This window comes from Aythya ferina, assembly GCF_964211825.1.
Source record: "Aythya ferina genome assembly, chromosome: 19".
In the NCBI taxonomy this organism is placed as follows: Eukaryota; Metazoa; Chordata; class Aves; order Anseriformes; family Anatidae; genus Aythya; species Aythya ferina.
In genome coordinates, this window is record NC_140309.1 from 4,483,482 (window position 1) to 4,501,224 (window position 17,743).

The 17,743-nt window shown below is 48.5% G+C and overlaps 1 protein-coding gene across 2 annotated transcripts; it reads right to left on the reverse strand.

The window, feature by feature from the left end:
- Positions 1-688: 688 nt before the first annotated feature.
- Positions 689-16,711, reverse strand: RCC1L (RCC1 like). Of its 2 annotated transcripts, none has more exons than XM_084493577.1 (11): positions 16,398-16,711; positions 15,685-15,814; positions 13,212-13,340; positions 12,269-12,335; positions 11,119-11,170; positions 9,731-9,815; positions 8,610-8,791; positions 6,344-6,428; positions 5,112-5,285; positions 3,672-3,757; positions 689-2,062 (listed from the first exon to the last, which is right to left on the reverse strand). In XM_084493577.1, exons 1-11 carry the CDS (start codon positions 16,692-16,694, stop codon positions 1,985-1,987), a joined length of 1,365 nt encoding a protein of 454 aa, XP_084349703.1. In that variant the 5' UTR covers positions 16,695-16,711; the 3' UTR covers positions 689-1,984. The 2 variants fall into 2 exon arrangements, with proteins under 2 accessions (XP_084349703.1, XP_084349702.1); XM_084493576.1 differs by having other exon boundaries at positions 11,119-11,281.
- Between the last annotated feature and the right edge of the window lie 1,032 nt (positions 16,712-17,743).

Here is a 17,743-nt window from a genome sequence, read left to right on the forward strand (position 1 = left end):
GCTGCAGGCCTGCAGAGGGCCCAGGCACCGAGCTGCAATCCTGCAGCCCCGGCAAACAGCAGGGTGCCCGAGGGAGTTGTTACAAACACCTTCCTTGCCAGATCTTTTTGTATTTATTTCCAATGCTTTAATAAGCTTCCTCATGTAAAAAGGGCACAGCTGCTCCCAGGAGGCCAACACGACACATTTGGGCAGCTCAGGCTGCTCCCAGCAGCTGCAGAAGGTATAAATCAGGGCTGTTAATGGGAAGGCACAGCAGCGAACTGTCACAATCCAACATTCACGGATTGCTCTGCCCCAACCCACCACCACAACACAAGGCACAGAGCAACGTTAAGAGCAGCTCATAGACAGGGTTGACTGCAAACTTTGGCTCACCTTCGTGATAGTTCATGTGAAGTCCTCCATAAGTTATTGCCTCAGCATAGAGCTCGGCCCCAAGCTCTGGTCAGGCTAACACAAAACCAATTTGGTACAGAAATCCAGCTAATGCAGCTAAATATGGCATCCTCAGGAGCATGGCTACAGGCCTACAGCAGTAGGGCTCCTCCTGGGGGAGGTGTCGCAGGTGACAAAGTTCCTGCCACACCACTCCACGCCAAAATGCCTGAGTTTAAACACAGACTGCAAGGCAGAGCAGCCCCTCTGTGAAGTGAAATAACATTTCCATTATTAAGAAACAAAGATACAAAGACTTAATCGCTTTATTTATAACAAATGCTTGGATTTTGCAAAAATAACATTTTTAAAAATATGTTTATTATTATTATTAATTTATTTTTACAAAGCAGGAGTACCCCATACATAACTGACACAGCTATGCCTGAGGGTGGGAGCATTTCACAAGGACTGTCCCACACTTCTGTGTGAGATTTGCTGAGTGCCTGCTGCAGGCACACCCAGCTGCTGCTTCCCATCTCCTTTAGCTCACTGCATCCTAGATGAGCTTAACACAACTCCTCTGCTAAGGCACCACGAAACAAGGCTGTGCCTACAGCCCGCTAAGGCTCACGCACTGCAGAAGAGCCAGGCTCAGCCCAGGGGCTCTTTGCAACTCAGAGCCCCCGTAACCCCAGGGACGAGGACTGCCAGGACTCCCCAAAAATCAAAGGCAGCGGTTTGTGATCAGCACACGGAGACCGCTACGTGACAATGAGTGCTGCTTATTTCCACTGCCTGAACATCAGCCCCACGTGCAGCTCAGAGGGACCTTTATGGAAGTAGGCTGGAAACAAAGATGCTGGACTGGCCCCTGCCCTTGGGCCTGTGCTTCCACAGCAGCAGCACTTTCCCCCTGCAGACAAGTTCCCACTCCCCCAGTGGGACAAACGTGTTCCCTGGATGTTCCTTGGCTGTTCAGTCTGCAGTGCACACACAGAGCCTGTGGCAGGTGGCGTGCCCAGGGCTGTCTGCAGGCCCCTGGCCATGTCCAGCTTCCACAGGGAACAGCAGCCTGGGCAGAGCACAGTTGGGGGGGATGCTGAGCAGAGCTGTGCTGGACTCCAACAGCCAGAATGAGTTTTCTTCTGCATAAAAAACTAGTAACTGTAAAGCTTTCCCTAGGGAAATAGCTTGGCTCAGTCCAATGCTGACACCCCAGAGCTGGTGACAAGGAAAGCACCCGTAAACAAACGCCCTGTGCTACAGATTTCACCTCACACCAGTCTTCCCTGAGGGAGATCTCTTCATCCTCACACACAGGATGCACCAGCTGCGGGCTGGGCCTCAGCCTCTTTGGGAGCTTGTCAGGAAGCAGCCAAAGCACTCCGTGCACTGCTGCCCTCCTCAGGGAGCATCCTTCCCTCCCGCAGCCAGGTTGGGATGTTTCAACAATGCAGAGACGAGAGCACCCCGAGGCACTGCAGGGGCTGTCCCTGCCCACAGTCGCTTCTTGCCCGGCTCCATGGAGCGAGTTTTCCTTTCCCAGACGCTCATCACCGAGCTCCCCATCTTCAAGGCGCAGCGCCGAGGCCCAGCAGCATTGCTAGGTGAAAGATTTAACCATGCTCACCATGTGATCCACGCCACATGCAACGTCCACCACCTCACCGGGCACAGTCACCTGCATCAGAGCAAAAGAGCAGATTATTTCTCAAGCTGGTATCTCACACCCAGTATTTCTTTCCCATTTCTCATTCCCCCTCCTGCTTAATATACCACTTGCTTTTACAGGAACTTTCATCAATTGATATGTCAGCTTGAGAACCCAGAGAAAGCAAGATCCAGCACCAGACGTGCCTGTGCATCAAGCTGCCAAATATTCCCCTTCCCCCCTCCCAGGAGGGCACAAAGCTCTGGAAGGACAGAGAGAATCATCTCAGCAGCAGCCAGTGAGGAGACCAAAGCCTCAGCCCATCTGCTCAGCAGCAGCACAACTGACCACAGCAAAATGCAGACAAGAGGACGAGGGCCTGCCCAAGCACCACGAGGATTAGCCTCTTCTCTCATCAGCAAGGACAGGAGAGATGCAAGAGCTTGGCTTTGCCTCAGGCAGTTTTTGCCTCGACGCTAAGCAGACCCAGCTCACCAACCAGAGCAGCTGCACTTCTTGCACTTCAAATACACTTACAGCTCAAGGAAAGCTGAAGCTACAGAGGGCAAGGTGCAAGCTTTTCCTCTGAGCTAAGGGAAAGTAGAGATGGCTCGCTCTAGAGTGGGACGTGACAGGAAAAGAGCCTGGTAACTGCCCTTGTTCTGGTACACCGCTGTACCATAATGGTACTTTGGTATCTCCTTAGGAGCTGGCTGCTGGAGGCAGAACTACCCTCAGCATCCACCCCGGGAAACCTGGACACACTGTGCGTGGTGTAGTCAGACCCTGCTCAGCCACAGCGGTGTGATTTCAGTCAGATGCTCCAGAGATAGCTTTGGGGGTTCCTTTTTAAGAGGAGGAGAGCACATGCCAAAGAAACACATCCACTGCAGGTTCAGCCACACAGAAGGGGACTGCAGGATGGTCCAACTGGTTGCCTCCCTCCTCTCTTACGTGGCCCCTGGTGGAGGCTAGGAACATCTGTTGGGCTGAGCGCTGAACTCTGGAGCCAAGCTTTCCTACACCCCCAGTCTAGCTCTCAAAGCCAACCGAGAGAAGGGAGTGGAACTGGAAGCACTGCGGACCAGCTACAAAAACAGCTCAGTGGCTCCTGCTATAACTCCAGGCAGCCCAGTGACCCACCGCCACAGACACATGGCTTGGAAGAGGAGCAGGGCCAGGCAGCCCGCTGCTATTTGGTCCTGCTGCCAGCACAGCCTGACTGCCATGACCAAAACACGTGTAACACAAATCTTACAGGTCACAGGTAACCAACGCTGGCAGTTTTCTTTGCAGTATGCACAGAAATAAGTGCAGGTCAGAGGGGAAGGGAAGAGGCAGTCAGGCTGGGGACATGAGGAAGAAGCCATTCCTGTGGTTCAGGAGTGATGGCACAGCACCAGGCCTTGCTTTGGGATCTGAAATCTATACTGAAAGAGCAGAACCAGAAGACTCAAGTTTACTGAACACCTCCACCCCTAGAGCACACTAGGCAAGGATCTCTGGAAAAGAAAGCAGTCCTACAGTTATCTGAGGTTTCCACTTCTTCCAAAATTACTTCAAACTATGCAGCAAATATTTCTCAGCCTCAGTATAACAAAGGTTCGCTAAGAAGTACACTCTGGGTCTTAATCCTTACCCTCCATGGGAAATACTGGTCTTCCATTCTTCCAATTCCCAGGCACCCTCTTAGATTCTTGCCCCATACAAAGAGTTCTCCTCTGTCTATGTAGAGAGAAGAGAAGAAAAAAGAATGAAAATAGTCCTTTTTTTTTTTTTTTTTTTTTAAATGAGACTGCCCTATTTGTGATGTTGGCAAGTGTGGCTACAGTGCTGTTGGGAGTATAAAGGGTTATACACGCAGCATGAAAGCCCTGAAGTTCAGTTCCAAGCACAATAAATGTGCTTGTGCTTGGGGAAAGCGATGCCTAATGAGCAGGACAAGTAGCAAACTCTAAGCATAAGTCTGCCTTTGCCTTCCCTTCTTACAGCTCTTGCTTTGGAATTTTATTTGAAGAAAGAATGCAGCAGAAGAGATTCCAGGCAATCATTTGTAGTGAAGTGAATGAATTGCACTGGAAATTAAACAATTAGAGCTGACCCCAATAAGCTATCAGTAAGCAAGGCAGTGAAATCTGCCCCAAGCCATCACCTGGACACGGGCTGTTCAGCTGCCTGACAGAAGTGACCTTCTAATGGTAGCTGGGGAAAAGAGTCTTGTATTCAGCTGTATTGGAGAGAGAGCATTTGTTAGGCCTCTCAGCACACAGATCTCAGAAGTGTGCAAATCAGCTGCACAGCACAGACAGCTAAACCCAGAACACCAGTACCACCTAGAGTGTAACTCTTTCTGGCTCACAGGGGACAGCAGTTACAAGCAGCCTGTGACCAGACTCAGTGTCACACCCACATCTTCCCCAACAAGGACCAAGCACATCAGCACCCAGCACTTCTCATGAGCAAGCTATTGCTTCTGCTAACAAGTACACGGGCTCTCTGTGTTGCTGCCCCCTGCTGCCCATCTTTAAGTGACCTTCACATTCAGAACTTCCTTTAGAGACAGGCAAATGCACCGTGTACATACTATACTGCCCTACCCTCAGCATACTAGATGTGTAGGTCTTCCACCTGAGCTTGCTAACTGAATTGGTGAGGGGGCAAGAAACCCCAACATCTCCCCCTGATTTAGACTCACTTTTACCTTGCCCATTTATCACATGTACTCCTCTTGCTGCTGAAGTGTAACTGACTGACTTACTCTGTACAAGGAAATTAAAAAACCTTCCTGGGTTTCCTGTTTGAGGGTTGTTTTTTTTTTTTGGTATTAGGGTTTATTTAAGAAAGTGTCATTCTTCTAAGCCAGTCCTAGAAGTGACAAGTAGGTAAGAGCCCTACGTTCACATTGTAATGAGCTCAATCACAGCAGTACCTATGCTTAGAGACCATGCTGCCAACTGAGATCATGCTGCCTGTCCCTCCTGCTGCGTTCCAGTGTGGTTTAAGAAAGACTTTTTAGCTTTCAAAGCTGCCAACAATATAGCCACGTGACTTTCTCTTGACAGCAGAAGTAGAAACTTACTTGTAAGTGCTGCAAATTGGCTGAGTCCACAGCGAACATGAGCAACGCGGATGTCCGGATTCAAGTCTGACCAGCCAAAGAGGCTGGGCGGGATCATCTCTGGCACCGCTGTTTCTGTTAGGTTTGGTCCTTTCCCAAGAATTCCGTATCCCCAGACAAAAACATTTCCTTCTTCTGCATCACAATAAGAAGGAATTCTGTAAGAACGTCTGCGCTTGTGAAATTCACACCACGACCAGAAGTTCATCAGATCCAAAGGTACGCTATCCTTTCTCCTACAGCAGACTAACTCCTTCTGAACATTTAAAAGTATAAAACAACACATTGCCATCCAAATGCCTTCATTTATTTTTTTTCTAAGCTGCGTAAGCCAGTCAAGCTTCATGGGCAAAACTTTCATGGGGGAAAAGTGCCAACATAGTGCAGACTGGATAAAATACTTCAGCTGGAGGCTGAGTGTTTTATTATCACTGCTCTCTCCTTTGAGGCACAGCCAAAGCAGCGGCAGGCTGGTCGCCCTGCCTGGCATTCTGCCTCCAGCTGGGTGCCTGGGAAAGGCAGCAGTTGGACAGCGTAAGACAGAGGAAGTTGCTACGACTGCCAGCCCCACTGCCTTCATGCTAGCAGCTCCCACGTCATCACAGCAACAGCACCGTATAGAGGAACCTCTTCATCAAGAGGATCCTTCCTCAAACTAGTAGGATCCTTTCCCTCAATCCCTTATTCAGCAACTTTCAAGCTGTGCAACACTGGCAATCCCCAAAACTATTCCATAAGAAACCTGCTGCAGTTTCACTGTCCTCAGAACCCTCTGCTTTCCAGCCTGGTTTATCAAGGTTTATTTACTTGTCAGACTTATACTGAGTCTGAAGGGATGTTCTCCCTCTCAAGCGTTGCCTTCCTTCCTATATTCATCTTCATACAGGCCACACAGGGCCCATGTGATGAGAAAACAAGGGATCAGAGCAGCAGGCAGTGACCATGCTCTCCTAGCTTGCGTAAGCACCACCAATAGCACACACACACTTTCCACCAGCACGGGCTAGAAGAGATGCTCCATGGCTTGTGCAGAGCCTCTCCAGAATGTTTTTAACCACAGTGATCTCAGTCCCCAAGCTCTCCTCGCACAGGCAGCGAGCCCTGCTTCAAGCGAGCAAGATGCCTGCTCCAGTAAGTTACAGCCCACCCACTGCAGGGCCCTGCAGTGGGCACAATTGTGGAAGCAACCTCACCTGTCAGCACAGCATTGCCCGTCCCTCCACACGCAGCCTCCTTTATCTTCCCGATCTTGAACGGCAAGTGCCTGGGAACGCTGACCTGCAGGAGGTTGCAAAGCGTCATTAGAGACAAAGTACTAAACTGGAAACAAGACATACATTTTTAACTTGTCCTCTGGTTGTGGTAAGAGCTCGCATACACTGACAACTTAAATGCAGACAGCCTTTGCTGCCTGAATAACAGAACGAATGCAAGTCCCAAGACTAAAAGAACTACATGAAATTCATTAAGGTTGAGAGTGCAGACACACCAGAAAGAGCTACCCAGCGGAAGCCTACGCAGGGCAGCAAAGCTGGGAGCACTTAAGGCCTGCTGGTGTCCCCGGCTCTGCAGGTCACACAGCACCACTGTCAGTACAAGACCACCCTGCCACAGCCTCCCAGTGGGCAAAGTAGCAAAGTCACTGAAATGCTCTGCAGCAGCATTTCTGAACACACCAAGGAAAGCCACTCAAAGAATATCAGTCTTATTCAGTAGGGTTGGGTACAACAGAAACCTACAGAGCTTGCCAGGTGTCAACACTGACCTCAGACATCATAGGTAACAGCCAGCTCTGCACTTTCACAATCTGGATGTTATGTGGTACCTAAAACCCCAGCTTTGGCAGGCATGCCACTCATTTGCCTCAGACCTCCCCGACCTCAGTCGGGAGCACGCAGCAGCCAGGAAGGTGCTACGCTGCTTAACCTGGCCGCTGTCCTCAGGCCTCCGGGGTCCCAGCAATTAGCCCTACAGTAAGGGTAGGTCAGGAGTAGCAGGGGACACAAAGGTACCTATTTAATAACAGCCACACTAATGCAATTGCCCGTTCTTGGCCTTCTGCCACGAATACTGAGTATTATGAATTCCCTGACTGTTTTCTGCACTGTCTCTAGGAGACCATCTGCCTAATGACCTCAGTACCGCAACATTTAGTGTCAAGTCAGCACTACGTTCTTTCCCCATGTAAGCTGCTCCAAAAAGAAAAAAAAAGTATCTTCAAAACACTGGAATTTGTTTAGGAGTCAGCTATAAACCTACTGAAGTAGCTGGTGAAAAATTCAGGCCCACAGCACAGAGCTCAACGTTATGAAGTATGGAACTAATACAGCAGAGAAGCTGCTTTCTTTATGTGTCTCAACAAAACCTTGATCAGATTTTATTAAAGCAGCTGAAGAGCTAGAAGGACCCTCTGTGTACACTGCCTTCCATGGATTCTTCTGCAATATACTTTTTCTTCTTTCTACAGATCTTAAGAGTGCTTCAAAAATCGCTGTTCATAATTTACAAGTAGCAAGATTGTAGTCCCCATGTACACTAGCCAGCAGCCCAGTACTCCATCCTGCAAGTCACAAAAATCAAAAACCTGAAAAATTAAAAGGCAATTCCCCTTTACTTCCTTCCAATATTTATCATAAGTGCCCAAGAAACTACGACAAACAGCCACAGAACCAGTTTATAAACAGTCAATGTATTTCCCACTCAATGTTGACAGTGAGTGAGAACCAATCTAGTCTGTGGGGTTTCAATGAGCAACCTCAATCGAGTTACTACAATTCTGGGGCTGGCTATTTGTTGAGGTGCCTTTATACCTCAAGTTTTAAGTTGATGGGTACAGTTACAGCATTATTTAAGGCAGAAAGTATTGGGAATTAAATGCTGCTACGAAGCACACTTTAAGGATGTCTTGTTTCATCACCTTCCTTTTTATTATCAGTTGCTTTCTGTGGTGGGGAAGAAGTTCAGGTGCTCCTTTACCGTGTCAGACTCTGAAGAGCCACACAATCCCACCAGGGCTGGTTGGAAGGCACTTCCAAGGGTCACCTGGACCAAAACCCTGCTCAAAGCAGGGCCATTCAAAGTTCTCGATTAGCCAGCCAAAAATCCTGCTTCTTCCGTCCAGAAACCAGCACAAACACTCAAACTGGATCTCCCTTGGTGCAAAGTCAGCAGACAGGGGATGAGGTCACAGGGTGTGCTCTTCCTTTGTAACTGACAAAGTGGTGTGAGGTCAGCCAAACCTCTGCCTGTCACCAGCTAGCTAACGTACTGCCCTAAAGCTACACGACCATTTCAGACAGGTTGGCTTTATAAGCACTGGGAAAGTCAGCCTGCTACTGGTGTTAGTTTATACTGATTTATACTGCTGTCAAATAAAAAAATAAATAACAGAGCTGGGAGAAATGTGTCATTTTTAACCACAGCATAACAAACATGTAAACCCTCCCCAGGCCAACTGACCTGCGTGGTTTCTGTGACAGATGCCAGCTGCAAGTACTCGGAATTCCCCCAGCCAAAGAGGTCTCCCTCATCTGAGACAGCCAGACAGCAGTCCCCGTAGGAAGAGACCTGGATAATGTTCACTCCAGCAATGTCACCACCTAGCTTCGTAGGAACACTGGTGATATTGTAGTGCCCAAGGCCTGAAAGGAAGAGGAAAGAGATGATCAAGATTTTTTTTTCAGAAATACTTTAATGCCCACATTGGACCATTTTGTCACATTACAGACCATTCATCTTTGTCTGTAACAACCAGCCCCAAACACCAGATCTGCTCTCTAGTACTCTCTGGAGTACAAAGCAACTTCACACAATCACACCTGGAAAAGTCTAGGCCCTGGTCTCTCATCTGCAAGAGTATGAGAGCACTAACCAATCCAGGCAGTTACCCTGAGAGAGGCAAACTTTCATAAAGCTGCTGCACCGTGTCTTCTGCAAGAACAACCATGAGCGACAGCACACTGCAACATTTTAGACAATAGCAGGTGAAGTGGCAAAAGATGCTGGGAAGCAAGCACACTGTGTGACAGCTGCCTGGATGAGAGGCCAGAAAGCAGATGACAAACAGGATGGGCTGTGGTATGCCTGCAGGAGAAAACCACAGGAAGAATCCAGCTTCAGGAGCTAGAGAAGGACTAAACAGTAGGAAATACTCTAGAAGAGTCCTCTGACAGCAAGAACCCGCCCAAAGATCCCATACTAAGACAGCAGCAGCCACCAAAGGTCTCTGAGCAGGAAGCAAAACAGACCCTGAAATGAGAATCAAGAAGCAAGATCTGCGCAGAACCAAGGAGCTCACTTTTGTGTGCCATTTCCACATTCCCTCTAAACTGAGGTAGTAAATACAGAGTTCTCCTCAGACTGCGTGTTTGGATGCATGCTTGGATTGCCAGCATGGCATCCTATAATGAACTGGTTTGTCTCTGTGCGGCTACCCAAGAGCATTGTGAACATCTGCACACAGCTGGAGACACCAACCCCTTCGCATCCACACATGGAGACCAACATCCATCACGAGCTCTGGATGCAGACAGCTCATTAAACTCATCAATCACTAGAGCACAGCTGAGCTCAGCTCCTACCTGTTTGTCCATCAGCTCCCCAACCGCACGCAAAGACCGTGCCTTTCTCGGTTCTAAACAGACTGTGGTCCTGGCCACACACAACCTGCACACAAACAAAAAGCCAGAGCTGGTCAGGAAAGGTCCCGTGTTCAGAATTGATTTAATGAAGCATTACAGGCAGACAAATTGAGCAATGAACCTCTACAATGTCTGGCAGCACAGATTTGTGACCTTTCCCTGCACATCCAATGGCTCTACAGACAGGGAAAGCTATGAACAGCATGAGATGGCACAATAAACAGAATTTTCTTCGTGGAAAGTGATGCTGCAGCTGACTTGGTCTCAGATCCAAAACAAGGCTTGGTTAACAGAAAGCTCAATTCAGCAGTGCAACGTAACAGAGCAGTAAAGAATAAATAAGAGCTCTCCCTTCCTTCCCAGAGCGCTACCACGTGGCTCCCAGTTCCAGCTACAAACTGCCATTGATCCCCTGCCACGCGAGCGCTCTAAGAACACATCTGTTCTCAAATGGACATTTACATGGAACCAGCAATCATGTCTGCCACAGGCCTGGCTTAAGTTAAAGCCTACATCTTCAGGAACAGAGCCTAAACATTAGCCAATGATTGCAGGGGTTAATCCACAAATTAAGAGATTGACTACCAAGAATTTTAAACATGTAGGTGCTGTGAAAGTACGAACAGGTACCGTTTACTCAACTCCCCTTAAAAAGCCATAAAGAGCATAAACAGAAGTTTATGAGCCCAAATCTAAACATAACTAAGATGTACCACGGTGGACTCTCATAGTGCTGACCTAAATCCTTGCCTTTGAGGAGACTGCCTGGACCAGGAGCAATGTGCCCACAAAGCATTGTTACAGCTGCCCAGTCATACTAGCGAACGTCTCCTGTGCCTGGAAGTGCTCCAGCAGTGCGAAGAATCGGTGGCACATACACTGCTCTGCAATCCCTAAGCAGGTCTCGCAGTTCACTTTTGCCATGAGGAAGGCAAAACTCAAAATAAAGCAGTTGCCAAGTGACCAGGACTCCCACAGCCTTTTCTGCCAAGCTGCTCCCCAGTCAGTCAGTCCCAGTGGCCGTTCCTCCCGAGGCAGGGCCCTGCAGGAGGCTGCTGCCAGCCCATTTCTCCAGCTTGTCTGTGGCCATCTGGATGGCAACACAACCCCTGGTGCTCCTCCCATCTTGGTGTCATCTGCAAACCTGCAGAAGGCACACCCCATCCTCCAAACCATTAACAAAGCTGGTGCACAGGATGGGGCCCATTGCCGACCCTGAAGTACACGGGGATTATCAGCCCTTGGTGCCACTGCCCACTACCCTCCGGACCAGCCATTCAGCCAGGTTTCAACCCACCTGCAAAATTAGGTTCAGAAGTTCCTCTTACCTGGACAACTCTGCTGTCAAAATCATTCAGCTGATGAATCAAATGGCTTTCGCTGGACACCACCAAACAAACAACAACCAAGAGAAAAGGCAACACAGCAGAATTCAGAGGACTGCAACTGGTTAGCGTGAAAGCAGACCTGACTTCACTGAAAGCCACTTCACTAGGACAAGAGAGATTCTTTCACATTCTTATATATTCAGAAAGCACAGTTCCACTCTAAAATTCATTCTCCTCTTTAAGAAGTTAAGAACTGTCACTACTTAAATATAATCTTTTAGGGGAACTGGGGGTGCGAGCAGCCCTCAAACACCTTCCCTAGTCTGGAACGAGCACAGACATTCAGTAATACTGCAGCGCCTATACAGCGCTACGCTGAATTACAGACTGACCAGATTTAAACCCCAGAGCACGAACAAAGCAGCGTCAGCATTCATTTACATTTTCATACAAAGAGGAATTCTGAACAACCCAACTGACTAAATTCCCGTATCCAGGTGAAAAAGAGCTGGCTAAACTACAGCTATTTTCTTAAACTCTACAGGCCAAGTCTTGAGGATTTAAGAGCAACCAGCAAGATCTCTTATAGGCCTTGCCAGGGAATCAGTAGCTTTCAACATATTCCCACTACCCGCTTGCATCACTAGCATCTTATCAAGTATTTTGAGCATATGCTTTGGTGTAGCCCGCAAAAACACTACAAAGGAAAAGCAGTACAGATTCAAACAGTTACAGCAAAGAGACTCAGTAAAAGGATTCTTTCATCATTACATGGCATTTCTAATGCCCTCAGAAACAGCACTTGCGCACCCCTCTGAGAGGCTAAAGGGAAAAAGGTCTACTAACACTGACTACCTCGGGCTAGTTACAAAGGTTGGGTTTTCCTCGCTATGCCCTGTGAAAACTGTCAGATGCCGACAGCTTGTTCTATTTTATGAACATGGTCAGAAGAGCACTCGTGCCCAGCTTGGGTTTAAAGCCAGGCTCTTTGTATGATGCCTGCAGCATAAAAGCCTGTTCTCAGACTCTTTAATCTTGAACAGTATCCTTGTACCACCAGACTTTTCCTACCTCCAGGTTTTACTGAAGGGTTATTTTCATGCAATAATGTTTTTAACATTAAGAAAGATCAGATTCTTTGGATTCTCACCTGTAAATTTCATCTTCAACAATCTTCCGACCACACTGTCCGTAAGAATTGTTTCCCATGGTGAAGACTGAAAAACAGTAATAAAATGCATGAGTTTTTATTATTGCCCAGCCTCATGAAAGCTTCTTTGCAGGTACACAGAATATTTTCCTGAGGTTCTCAGCACAAAAGATCAAACACAGTACTGTAAAAATTGGCATAAGCTTTCTTCAAAGCAAGTCCACTTAAATTCAAGTGCCCAAAGCCATTTTAGCCAACAATATCCAGGCGGTAGTGCTGCAGGCACGGGGCAGTACCTGGAGCCCAGTGGCTGTTCTTCACTAATTGCCTCGTTCAATCTGCCGTTACCAAGGAGACTCCGAAATAGATCAGCCTCCCACAGGAGCATTCAGGCAGCCAGCTCACCCAGCGATAAGCAGCACTGGATTGCTCTGTGTGGCACTGAAGCCGCTGCACCAGAATTACCAGAGACATGGAAAGCCAATTCACAAAGCAGATCTTCTGTACGAAGGCCTATTAATTCATGGCTTTTATAAATGCAGCACTCAGGGGCTTCATAGGGAAAGTAACACACAACTATTGGCATAGCCATCCAAAACGGAGTTCAAGAACACATCTGCCCGAACGAGACAAATAGCCTACACTTAAACGAGGCCTGGGGCTAAATAAACAAACCGTATTTTGCAATACTTGTAGCAAAAAAGCATCCAACACGTTTACAGCTTGAGCCAAACAGCATGCAGAGCTCAACACCTGGTTATCAGCTGAGGCCTCTCCCTCCTAGGAGCAATCGCACAAAGGCCAGCAGCTACCTGCACCACATTTACAGTGCAACAGCTCATCTGGGGTCTAGTTCTCGAGGATATAAGGCAATCCTTCTCAGATTTTTTTAAATGAAAGCACAGTCAAGCATCCCTTGTCACCAGCACAGGCGATCCCATACCTCCTTCACTGTCCGTCAGGATCAGGGAATGGGCTCTCCCGCAGGACACCTGCAAGACTCGAGTCTGCTGTGGCTTCTCCAGTGGTAATGGAATTGGAGATGGTTCCAAGACATACTCGTAGCCTTTAGCTTAAGGAATAGAGAAAAATTAGGAAGTCAGTTCTATAAACCAAATTCATCAAATATTTGTTGATTACATCCTCCATACACAAACTGATCCCTATGTTGTTACAAAAGCAGACGTATTTTAGAAAGCCAGGATGCTAAACAAGTAAAATGGCAACTGATATTCACCACTGGGAGGAAGAGGTTAAAAAAACACAAAACAGTGATGACTGAAGCCAGGAATCGTAGCCTAATCAAAAATCCTAGAGACTGAACCATATTAAGGCTTCAGGTGGCCAGAACTGGGAAACTGAGGCTTTCAGACATATGTTCAACCACTTTGGTGAATAAAGCTGGATTACTAGAAAGCCTAACACTAAGCACAAACTAAAGTGCTCTGTACAACTGGGGATACTGCAAACAAGGTATAGTATCAGCAACCACAAAAAGACAGCATGAAAGGCAACCAAAAAATCTTAGGGCTTCATATTTAAAGAACAGCAGATTAAAGGCCCTTTCAGAAACAGGCACGCAAGAAACATTAACAAGCAGGGCTCCATGAGGGATAAGAGATCTAAGGTTTAAGAAAGGAAATGACAGGCTCTACTCCAAGCAGATTTAGTAACCTGAAGAATATGCAATCAGTTATGGTCAACTGGGGAAAAAAAAGAACAGCAAAACAGAATCAGTATTTGGCAAAAGGTTAAGGTGAGATAAAAAGCTTTGATATCAAAAGAAAACCACTTGAACAAGTGAAAGCAAATCCCAGAAGACCTGACGCAGCATTCTGCTCCCATGTAGCAGCATTTTAACTAGTTCTCACCGCCTTCAATTAGAAAAAGAAACAGAACACCTACACTACTCTTACAGTAGGACACTACTGGATGTGAGGAGAGGGGTCACAACTGGCTGTTTGCAAGTGGCCTGGCACACAATGCAGCAGGGAGGAAAAGACAGCAAGGTCTGTACGTGTCTAAAGAGACACGGACATCACAAAGCAAGAGAACTTTTCCTTCTCTCTCTTCCTCCCTGTTCCTTCCAGTCAAGCCAGCAAGCTACTGGGATCTGTGGTAATGAACTCAGTGCCATCACTGATGATATCTGAAGGATCTCGGAGGAAAAGGAACAACAAAGTGGCTAAGGCAGGGAATGGCTAGCATAAAATATAAGTAGTTTAGCTTAGAAACAGCTGAAGTTAGACCATGAAATACAATGGCCTGGAAGCTGGTGAGCTGTAAGTTCTTCTGGAAACAGCTCTACACAGACATGGCATTAGAACAAGCAGGTAACAAACCAGGTTTGCAAAACCAAGTAACAAGCAACTTATCCAAAAGGAAGCCTGTCTGAGAGAAGTTAAATAAGGAGCAGCAGCAATCCCACTGCTCTGCAAATCGCTTTCAACAGCTCTCAAACACTGCACATTCCCTTACTTTGGGCTTTAACTGCATAGCTATTTAACCTGTTTCTATCCTCCAGCAAAAATAATTGATACATGAGAGGAAAAACAAGAGAAAGACAGAACACTCCTGATATATGAGCAGGTGCAGGACTCAGAGTAAGAGCTAACACCTTTAAAAGCAAAACCAAATGGAGGTTCCTGTGGTCCCATCATTTTCCAGTTGCTGTTTAAGCCACACACATCTGCTACACATGCAGACTCTTGGAAATCTATACAGGATTCTAGCAGCAATACACAGGAGTTCCACTGTAAGCTTCAGCATCCTCCATAGCAACAATCATTTTCTTTTGGTTTGCTAGAACATTTAACCTTTTGCCCATAAGACACACCATACCTTGATGGATTAGGCTCTTACAAGGCATGAAAAGGAAATAAATGGTTTTCTGCACAGAAACCATCTTCTCACATATATTTGAGAGCTTGTAAGACCAAATAACTGAATAAAGTGTTTTTCCTTCAAAATGCAATTTTGTATTAAAAAAAAGAAAACCTACAGCTTCACAAGTCTCCACTGACTTTGCCAGAAGACTTCTGTGGGAGAGAGTTAGTTCAGAGATCCAAAAGCAACAGAACTGAGCAAACCATCTTGCCAGAACCATTTTATTAATGAGCCCACTATCAAACTACGGACTCAAAGCAGCACCCTAACCTGCAAACATGCACTTCTGCAGAAAAGCTGCTTCCACTTCAGTTATAGCCAAGCAAGGACACAAGTATAATGCATAGAACAGATGTATCTCTTAAACAGTTACAGTGAAAACAACAGCCATATTAAAAAGATATATACATTTAAAGAGAAGTATGGCCCTGTGGTCTGCATCACCCCATGAACGTTTCCATGCCCGTGACCCATGCCACATGTATCCTACAGTGCCACCCCATCAGTCCTTACAGGACCTCAATCCTTACTTCTGTCTCTTATGCTCCTCTGAAATCCAAGCTGGGAGTCCTTGTTCAGCCCCATGCCCCACACTTTGGTGATATCAGTGGTGTTAGAGGACAGCAGCGTGAATCCATAGCCACAGGCAGCAGAGGTGATCTTTGAAGGCAAACAAAAGCATAACCTTTATCAATAAAATACTGTTTAGGAAAACAAGCCCCACTCCAGACAGTTTTCTCATTAGCAACTCTTTAAGCCATGTCTAAATGCAGCCCAAATTCATGGCCCTTGGGAAAACGATCAAAAATGAAGTTTAGTGATTAGCATAACAGTGTAATCACAAGCCTAATGTTTGTGATTTCGTGTTTTGCTTTTGCGCTTGTACAATCGCTTCTGGACCCATTCAGACAAAACAGCAAAACCTATTTGTTGACCCACATCGGGAGACTTAAAGAATAAAAAGGGAAAATATTAGGGGATAACAGCCCCATGTTGCTCTATTTGCCCGAGGCCCAGCCATTTGCCCTGCCTCCAGCCGGCCAGCAGAGCACGAGCCCTGACGCACGGAGACAAAAACACAGTAAATACAGCAGGAGCTTCTACTTTCCCTCAAAGAACCCCAAAAAGGTATCGAAACCTTCTGCTGCGACAACCAACCCCCCTCCTGCTATCAGGGGCCTGTCGGGGGCACACAGGCCCGCCCACGGCCGTATCGCCTGTCGCGACAGAGCCCCCCCGGCACCTTGCCGTCCGTCTCCAGCCGGTACGGGGTCGGCTGCACCCGCCGCGGCCGCTTCCAGCCCGCGTCCGGCCTCACGAAGCTGGGGACGCCCAGGGCGCCCGCCAGGCAGAAGCCCCAGACGAAGACGCGGCCCCGGCGCCGCGCCGCCTTCCCCGCGTACTGGAACACCGGGGCCGCCTCGTCGGCCTCCCGCAGCTGCCGGGAGCTCGGCGGCCCCGCCGGCCGGGCAAAGCCGCGGTGGGAGGGAGGAGGCGGCGGCCGCCAGGCCCCGCTCAGCGCCCGCCTCAGCGCCGCCATCGCCGCCTCAGGCGCCCGCCGCCATTTTGTCGCCCCCTCACCCGCCGCCCCTCTGCGCGTGCGCCATGAGCGGCGCTGTCCCGCCCTATGGAGGCGATGCCTGCCTTAAAGCGGCCATGGCGGCCGGCAGGGAATCCTGCAATCATCAGGGTTGGAAAAGGGCTTCAAAATCGTCTGCTCCAAGCACCGCCATGCACCAATGTCACCACTCAACCATGTCCCCAAGCACCATGTCCAGCCGTCCCTTGAACACCACCAGGGACGGTGACTCCACCACCTCCCCCGGCAACCCGTCCCAGTGCCTGACTGCTCTTTCTGAGCAGAAATGTCTCCTCATTTCCAACCTAAGCCTCCCCTGGCACAACTTGAGGCCATTCCTTCATGTCCTATCACTGGTTATCTGCGAGAAGCAGCCAAACCCCAGCTCCCCACCCCTTCCTTTCAGGCAGTTGTAGAGAGCAAGACCCTTCACACAGGATGGGCCCCCAGCAAAAATGGGGATCCCAAATGACATGCAAACCCAAGCTCAACATAGCTGGTACGGCTGGGTGTGGTGTCACCCACACATAGTCCTAGTGTTGTGCTCCATGTGGTGCGGCAGTGCTGTCCCAGCACTGCTCCCTGCACTGTCAGGCCGCCGTATGATGGCTGCCAGCCCCCCAGCATGGCAGCCCCAGGGCTGTGAGGCGGACAGAGGGCTGGGCTGGGCGCTGCTGAGCAGCACCAGTGGCTGTGGGGAGCCCAGCAGCCCCGCTCCGCTGAGAGTACCATGGGTCGCCCTGTTCCCCTCACACCCCACCACCATTTGGGGCCTCCTCATCTCATGGCCTCCTCGCCTCACAGCCTCCCTGCCTCATGGCCTCCTCGCCTCATGGCATCTCCACCCCATGGCCTTGCTGCCTCATGGCCACCCCACCTCATAGCTTCCTTCAAGGCTTGGCTCGCCCCAGCAAATATCACACCCGCACCCCCAGCCCTGGTTTCCCGCTAGAGGGAGCAAACGAAGCTTTCATCAGAGAGCTGCTGTTGTTTAACCTCCCCAACAAATT

Bases quoted from the DNA above. Each gene is read 5' to 3' on its own strand.
- RCC1L (XM_084493576.1), bottom strand. From the start codon at position 16,694: ATGGCGGCGCTGAGGCGGGCGCTGAGCGGGGCCTGGCGGCCGCCGCCT. The intron at 3,758-5,111 runs GTAAGTTTCTAC...CTCTCTACATAG, and splicing joins CCAATTTGCAGCACTTACAA to ACAGAGGAGAACTCTTTGTA. The intron at 2,063-3,671 runs GTAAGGATTAAG...GCTCTGATGCAG, and splicing joins ACCAGTATTTCCCATGGAGG to GTGACTGTGCCCGGTGAGGT.